We start from the raw sequence: 8,366 nt of genomic DNA on the forward strand, positions 1-8,366 counted from the left end.
AAACACAACACCATCAAAATTTTCTGGACCCAAAAAAAGCTAATCAAGCAAAATCTCAGGATTAGTAAGTCACCTTAATGCCCTCTGGGCCTTAGAGACCTCCCTTGCACAACATAACTGCATTTATGTAGAAACCTGGGGGCACAGGATCAGCCTGCACTGACCAAACAGTTTCAGTAGCATTTAATAGCTCTGCTCTGTCCAGGTCTTTTTTATTTGAAACCTTCCCATAGACAAATCACTCCAGCACAATTAGCCAAGAATATATTGCATTGTGATATATAGAGCAGGTATAAAAAAGCTATTTGAGTATTAAAAGGGACTTCAAAGGAGGTGAGATCATGAGAGAATAGGAATATATTGGACCCATATATGTCAGATGGATTCAGTTTTACTGCTCTAGGAAGAAAGACAGAGGACTAACAAAGGACTACCCAACATACTTGGGTGCAGATATTAATTAGAACAGTTACAACATGTAACTTTTAGACCCATGACCCTTGCAGTGAAATAGAGAACTATCCCTAGCTAAGCCAAGGAGTGTGGGATGGCCTTTGCAGTGACACAGAAGAAGGAGACATAGGTGCCTGTATTGTCCGTAGTCTCCCTCTTCCAACCATCAGACTTAAGAACCAATCTTTGCTCTTGGACCTAAATCCTTTTTCAAGTTGGTGAATTACCAACTTCTAAAACTCCTGTGGGAAGCTTGTACAGCCATAAGGAAAAGTGGGACTGGTGTTGCCTTTTGTCTGCTGGGATGCGACATGGTGTTCCTGAATAACATCGCGTTTGGGTTGCTTAGGTTTGCAGTTAGGCTGCCACAAGCTCGGTCTGCAGACTCAAAGCAGAAGGCAGTTTCAGCATGGACCTAGCTGCTGGTAGTAAGGCTATTAAATAAATAACTCCTTCACAAGTTGTATTTTTAAAAGCAAGCCGCAGTAAACAAGTACTTTGTTGTCTTGGGAGAAAGCCCTGGATGGAGCTGCTGGTATTAGCAAGACTCTGGGCATAGCTAAAAAGCATATTCACAGATGTAGAAGTTAAAATAAAATACCTAAATGCCTTTGGTGATGGGCAGTAGCCAGGCTTCAGGGTTTAATTTTAAAGTTTTGGATTGAGCTGTTTAATTTTCAGGAAGTACTTAAGTCCTTTTTGCCCCAGCCTCGGTCTACCTCTCTGAATTATGGGCAGGACATACATCTTTATGTTAAAATACAATGCATTCTTTTGATATAAAACTACCTACTCAATAGCTTGCAGAAAATATGAAGGATGAGACAAATTAAAGAAATCTATATACAAGGGAAAAGTGACTTGCATAATATTGACCATGAGTTAAAAACAATATTTCAGACCGTTTCAGTTACAAAAGGATATCAGCCGGATTGGAATTTAATTACCCACTTATGTGTGGGCTGAGATGCTCAAAAACAGTGTTTGGTGCTTCTGTTTTTGAATGATGTTGTCTGACCACTGGGTGTCATCCTTGATTCAAGTGACAGGCAAAGCTGTTTTAGATACAGCATAAAAACTGCAACTTCCAGAGCAGTTAAATTCCACTCTGTTTGATTGTACAACATACAGCAAATTGCTCTGCATTTAAATCAGCTATAAAATTGAATACTTTGACATAGACAAATTCTCCTTTGTCTCACTGCCTTATTTGTAGACCTGAAATGGCTGGTTGATACGGACAAGAAAGAAAAAGTAATGCAACCAGAACATATTAACTACAAACAATTTGATGAGTGATTATCAAATCTCAGGAAATATGAAATAACTATGATTAAATAATGCAAAGGGTCTATACAGGAAGTTGGGAATGACACCCTTAATTGGGCCTCAGGCTGAAAAAGCCTATTTCATATAGGCAATTGTATTTAAGACATTCAACATCCAGATTCAGTACACAAGTTAATGACTATGTATGAAGAAGCTGGTTCAGGAAAATTAATTTAAGCTCTTGCCTCAATACAAGCTACTACCCTCACAGAAGTTTCAAATTTTCATCAAGAAGGGTAGAAGTCTCAAAGTCCTTGAGATTTTATTCAGTCCTACTATTGCTATTGTATGATTCCTAGCTGGGTCACATTTTTTCACTGCTCAGCATCTTCCCAGCTCCCCACAGCCAGGGCCCAGAGGTTTGGCCGTCAGAGCGATGCCTGCAGCTGGCTCACAGGGAAAGAAAAAAAACACCAAACCTTCCAGGACTAATATCCAGATATTTGGAATATTTTGCCAGTGTTCACATGTGAGGATCGAAACAGCTCACAACAGGTCATATGTCATCCTAATGAGTTTTCTGTTACGGGTGGCTGAGAAGAACTTATCAGTGTTATTTTGTTATCTTCTGGGAGTCTAGACAGTCTGAAACCAGCACATAGTGCAGCAAAGCTGCATATTATAATATTATTTCTCTCTGAAACCTGATTTAGTTTGCCTTCTGCAATCTAAAATAAAAGTAAGTGCCAGCAATTTCTCCAAACATTACAGCCAGAAAGAAATGTTTACATTTGTCAGTGCATTAAAAGTATTAATCCTATCCTTCTTAATATACATAGCATACGGTCATATCACATTTTAAAGAACAGGTATTTTTTTTAATGCAGCTAACCTCAGTTGATAGCACAGCTTTTCATGGATTATACAATCTTTGAGAACACAGATCTCCATGTAATGCTTCCTAGCTTTACCAGTGGATATAATTTTAATGAAAACATGCCAGTATTAAAGAGCTATTAGGCACAGAGTGGAAATTGTCTTTGATTTTGTTCATCAACCAAAGACTTCAATGATTTTTTAAAAAATCCATCTTTAAAGGAAGATGTTAAATATTCTCTTTACATTAAAGAGTCTCACAGGCATGATTTAGGTTACTTGTTTTTAATATTACATGCACTTTCTTTTATGATTATATTTAGTTTAGAGCAGATAGCAGACTTTGAGGAGGAAAGATATTTAAAATGTGAGCATGTACATTAACAATTTTAAAATTTACTGAAATTAACATAAAACAACTCATCAGATGTAACAAAACCAGGTAACCAAATTATTTAATCTTGTACTATGTTTTTCATTGATGCAATAAGTCAGTAACAAATATTAACCCAATGAGAATTTTTTGAAGCAGGGAATTTCTTTTTGCATTTATACATATACACATAGACACACACGCCCACAGTCTGTGACTAGGAATCTCTATGCTTTCTCACTTTCAGATCTCAACCCAAAGGGAAGAAACTTTTCCATTTAAACTTCACAGCATCTTTAATTTAGGTATAGAAACATACTTACGCTGGTTTAATACTCTGGGAATGCTTCTCATGAATGTAGGCACCAGCAAGACCTCCTGCTCCAGAATTTAGATACTGCAAAGAATAAATCAACACGGACACATGTTGTGCTTGTTATCTGTAAAATATAGCTTTCCTTCCCACACTCTACTAAACAGGCCAATTTTAACATTTCTAGTGGTTTCTAACTGGAGTTCTTAACATCTGTCTCAAAGTGCTGATGTAGGTAAAAGCCAATATATTTTTTCAGATGAGTTCTAAAAATATCTTTCTGGTCTTATACATGATATTTGAAGTCTAACAGACAAAGTCTAGAAAACTTATGACATGCTTCAGCTGTACTTAATACATACAGAAAAGTCAAACAATTCATCTGACAGTCTTAAATCTCAAGAGAAGTCAAAGTAGCTAAAGATACCTTTTCTACGATCTGAAATTATTTGAGTTTAGGCAAGACCTAAAGTTATTTAGGGACCACTTGAGGAAATCCTATAGTCACAAGACCTTCTTGGTGTGAGAAATAAGAAAAGAGTCTCTGCTAGTGTGACTGCAGGGCAAAGTGTACTTCAGAGCTGATGTTTAACCACCACTAGCATTCATCCTGCATCCGCAAGACCTTGCAGGTCATTGCCACTATTACTTTTTTGGAACCTCTCAGACCAAAACCAACACTAAAGTCAGTGTCCATCTCCTCACACTGACTGGTTCAAAGATTCAGCAAAGTCTTGATCAACACTTCAGGTGCAGTTCTTACTCATCTGGCCTGCTTTCTGACCCATCATATAAGTGACATTATGGAAAATAGTCTCCAACAATGAATCTGTGTTACCTTGTAAGAGCACCAGCAGGCAAAATCTACTCCCCAGTCATGCAAATGAAGTTCTATATTCCCAACAGCATGAGCCAGGTCAAATCCAACAAAGCATCCCTGCAGGAAAGAGGAAATTGTTATGCTACTTATTAAGATAATCATCATTATAAATTTATTTTGAAAGGAATGTATTTGAGCTTTACTTGTTCTTCATACAGGCATGTTATCAAGTCCATTCTGTTTTGAGTTATTACTAGAAAAAAGTTTTCTATACCACAGATAAATGTAGAAATCATTAATTGTTTGTGGGCTTGTCTCCAAGGAGGCTTGGATATGGTTTACATGCCTAAGTCTGGGGTTTTTTTATCTCCTGCAATAAAGTGGAATCACTTGAAATAAGTATTCAAAATAAAGGCATTATTTCAAACTGTTGTATAGCATGACAAGCTCTACGCAGAGACAAAATGACTCCAGTCATTTATGAACAATTGAGTTCCACTACAAACTTGTACTTAAGGTCTCCCTGATGTTTAAATTATGAGGATCTTACTCTTTGGGAATCCAAAGGTAAGATATCCTATGCAACACATTGCTTTTTAAGGATTTTTGCAACTTAAAGTTGAAAAGCATTCTGTAATTTCTTTGTGAGAATTGTTGCATTTTTTCTAACCGCAATTTGCATAAGACACCGGGGGAAAATTAAAAAGAAAAAAGGTATATAAGGACCACATATGTATAGAACAAAAAGTCGCATTTTTACAGAGTAACCACTGGATGGCAGCATTTTTAAACGAAAGAGTTCTTCCAAGCTTTGCTATTTATTTAAACGCTGAGAACTAAAACTGCCTTTTCTGCCTGGACTACAGATGAAATGCTATTCTGCAGTTTTCTTTTAAAACACAAGCAGCCTGCTTGCAAGCAGCATGGTAGGGATAAGAGTGAGAGCACAGGATTCAGAAAAATCAGTGTCCAATAATAAAACAAAGGAAATTTTTAGGGATCTCTTGCTGTTTCTTGCACAAAGGGAGATTTAGCTAAATTATTTAAACAGTGTTTTAGTATATTTAATCTTCTGTATAAACTAAATAACTATTTGAATGAAGCAGCATTTTAAGAAGATGACACATTAATTCTGCTGGAGGCATTGCTGAAGTTACCAGCTTCAGAAATTGCTCCAAAATGATGGGAAGGAAAGTCACTGCCTTTTCTCTTAAACAGAACCAGAGTTCCAATAAACAGCCTAGCCGTCACACCCTTGGTGTCTTGTCTTCACAGGGACGCTCAGGAGCGAGTTAAGACAAATCAGCTGAAAAGGTGAAGCTAGTGCAGAGAAGTTGAAGCACACTGAACGCCCATGGGAATACTCTCATTCAGGGATAAAATGCCTTTGGTTTAGAGGAATAAGCTACAGCAAACTAAAGCCAATCTGCTATTGAATGAGAAGGTTTTCACAGTGTTTGAAGGCATTAACCTCTAAACTTCAGTTGACTGGGTTTAAACATTTACAGGTATCCTTTTGTACCGACACCCCCACCCAACATTTTTGAAGAATAGCTATGAGAATTTAGTTGGCTGCAGTGGAAACCAGGATACAACATGATATGCTGGGAGTCTTGCAGAATGTATGTGTCTGGCCATCCATTAACAAACCAACCAACCCAGTAGTTGCTTGTATTAAAAAAAAAAAAAAAAAGAGACTAAGAAATTTAATTCTATGGCAAGTTTTGTGTTAAAATCAGTTGTTCTGTTCCTATCAGTAAGTGATAAACTCTATTAAAAAAAATATAGTCGAGCACAAGATGACAAATTAGGAAAACGCAGTAGATGGGAGGTAAGGAAGGATTCTTTAGGACACGAGCAGATTGGATGCCCTTGCAGTCACAGTAGCACAATGAGGCTCCATAGCCACATCTATACTTGCAACCTCAACACACACAGACTTTCCTGGGCACTGACACCAACTGGCCCAGATTGGCTTGCAGCCACATCATGGGTTAGTAACCCTCAAAACAGAATGGCCACCAACATGCCACCCATGGATCATCTTCCTGAGTGGCTTTAACCTCTCCCCAGCACTTTAGAATGGGTTGGTAAATCCTACTGGGCACTATTTAACTTACTAACACAGCCTGAAAATCTGGGTTCAGCACTGGCAGGTTTCCCACATTGTCTGGGAAACACCCACTCGTACCATTTTGTCCGAGTTGTCATCTGCAAGATGGGTGGTGCTGGTTTGCTTCCCCCAGGGAGGTGTCTGGCACTCGAGTCGCACCAACAGCAAATGTTTAGCCACACAGATTGCACGAAAAAAGTAAAACAAACTGAAACAGCTCTCCTTGCACAAGCCACGCAGAACAGGGACTGCGTGGGAACATCACTTCCCCAGACTAGGGGGAACACAGAGCTCTCCATCTGCTCTGGGCGAAGAAGAGGACATGTGCTCTCCCCTGCCTCTTCCGTTTTATTTTAACATCTAAAAGTCATTTCTGCAAAGTGTCTGGGTAGCTGCTGATAACCAGCAGGTAACAACTCAGCATGGACAATGACATTTGGAGAGAGGAAGAGAAATGACAGCTTCACACCAGCAAAGCTGGGACATTTAAAAAGAGAGACAGGAAAAGAAATGAAGATGAAGGATCTTAAAGCTCTTCCTACTGGGACTCAAGAGATTAAAATACTTTACATATGATACAGAGTCAGTGGAAAGTACAATATAACTTATGAAATGAAATTGTATTTGAAAGCTAGAGTCTCCTAAAAGCCAGCCATTTCCTCACTTGTACAAGAAAAAAAACTACTCAACCCCTCCATCCTCTAGAGCAAGCACAAAAGTACGAAACAAGGAAAACTGTTACATCCTCTTCAGCCTGCTGATGAGTCTCTTGCACAATACGTAGTAATTTTGATTTATCTGAGAGACTAAGATGGAAAAATAGCCTGAGGTAATTTTTCAAGCTTAATTTAGTTCATTTAATATTTAATGACTTAATGAAGCTGTCTATGTGCAGAGCTTTCACTCTGGGAGGAATCTTAACGTACGTAGAAATCTTAGGAAATTGGCTTAAAAAATGTAAGAGGAAATCAGTAACTTAATTCATAAATGATTGACCTCAAGAATCCTAGGACATTTTCCAGACCTCCTGAGCCTGCAGCTCAAATCTCTAGCCAAGCCCTGATAAGGTACAACACTGCAGGATTTTATTTCAATTGTACATTAAAAGAATTATTAAGACCATCTGTGTAGGACTTTTCTCTCTGTCTGACAAGTGATTTTTTTTTCCTCCTCAAATGACACTTCCACCTTGTATTTTCTCCTTCTGACTCTTTTGCTTGTCAGCTCTCCTCAGCCCATTTTCTGTTCAGGAACATGGGGTCATTCACCACCCTTCAGCACCAAGAAAGGAAGCCTTCCATTTTTGCTATGAACATGACTTCTTGGGTTTATCCACTTTTAATATACATTTTAAAGAACTTCCAGCTGTTCTGTGATAATATGCCATATATAAGAAAATCATTCTAAGCACTGCTGGTTTCATCAGGTCCAGAAGCTCTTGAAGGAGATATGATCTTTAAGTCCACACACTTACTTGTCCTGAAAGCTCATCAGCCTGGGAACAGAGGCTGGTTGGATGCCACCAAACACATACAGTGTGCCCATACACATTACACAGGTGCTAATGACTCTGTTTCAGCTGTTCTTTTCTTGCCCTCATCTTCTAACCCAACAGCAGCTCCTGACTTCAGCTCTGACCTGGGAACATGGGAGAGGAGCCAATTTCTTTTGAAGATCCAACATTTTGGGCTTTTAGATAACCAAATCTCAGACCAAGAAAAGCCACAGGGTACAGGAATATCTCTTACCAATATTAAGACAGCAAAATCTTCATGAATCACTGGTTTTGTAGCTGTTCAAGTAAATATTTACTATATACAGAGGTTTAAGTGTGGTATAACAGTATGTTGCATAGTGGTTTGTATAAACACATAAACATCACCTAACCCAGGGGGAAAACCCATAGGGACATCGAGCTGATTATATCTGACAGTAGGGAAATAAAACCAGAGCTGGCTCATGCTTTTCAGGTCTTATGGGTACTCAAGTGGTTCTTCGGGCTGAATCCCTTTTCCTTTTTAAATACATGACATTTTAGCTCATGAATCTACCCGGATACCAGTATAACCACAAAGAGGCTATTAGGGGTTTTTTTTCCCCACCCCTTCTGAAAAATCTCTGGGAGATTCACCTTTACATTACGGCATTC

General features: G+C 38.5%; 1 protein-coding gene across 1 annotated transcript in view; it reads right to left on the reverse strand.

Moving 5' to 3' along the window:
* Positions 1–3,272: 3,272 nt before the first annotated feature.
* KYNU (kynureninase) overlaps positions 3,273–8,366 on the reverse strand; it is a gene marked incomplete at its 5' end in the record, with an annotated part of 11,823 nt that continues 6,729 nt past the window's right edge. Inside the window, 2 exon segments of the mRNA XM_010149153.1 lie at positions 3,273–3,368; positions 4,123–4,221. Coding sequence (XP_010147455.1) covers positions 3,273–3,368; positions 4,123–4,221 — 195 coding nt within the window.

Source organism: Eurypyga helias, unplaced genomic scaffold (assembly GCF_000690775.1).
Source record: "Eurypyga helias isolate BGI_N326 unplaced genomic scaffold, ASM69077v1 scaffold45003, whole genome shotgun sequence".
Lineage (NCBI taxonomy): Eukaryota > Metazoa > Chordata > Aves > Eurypygiformes > Eurypygidae > Eurypyga > Eurypyga helias.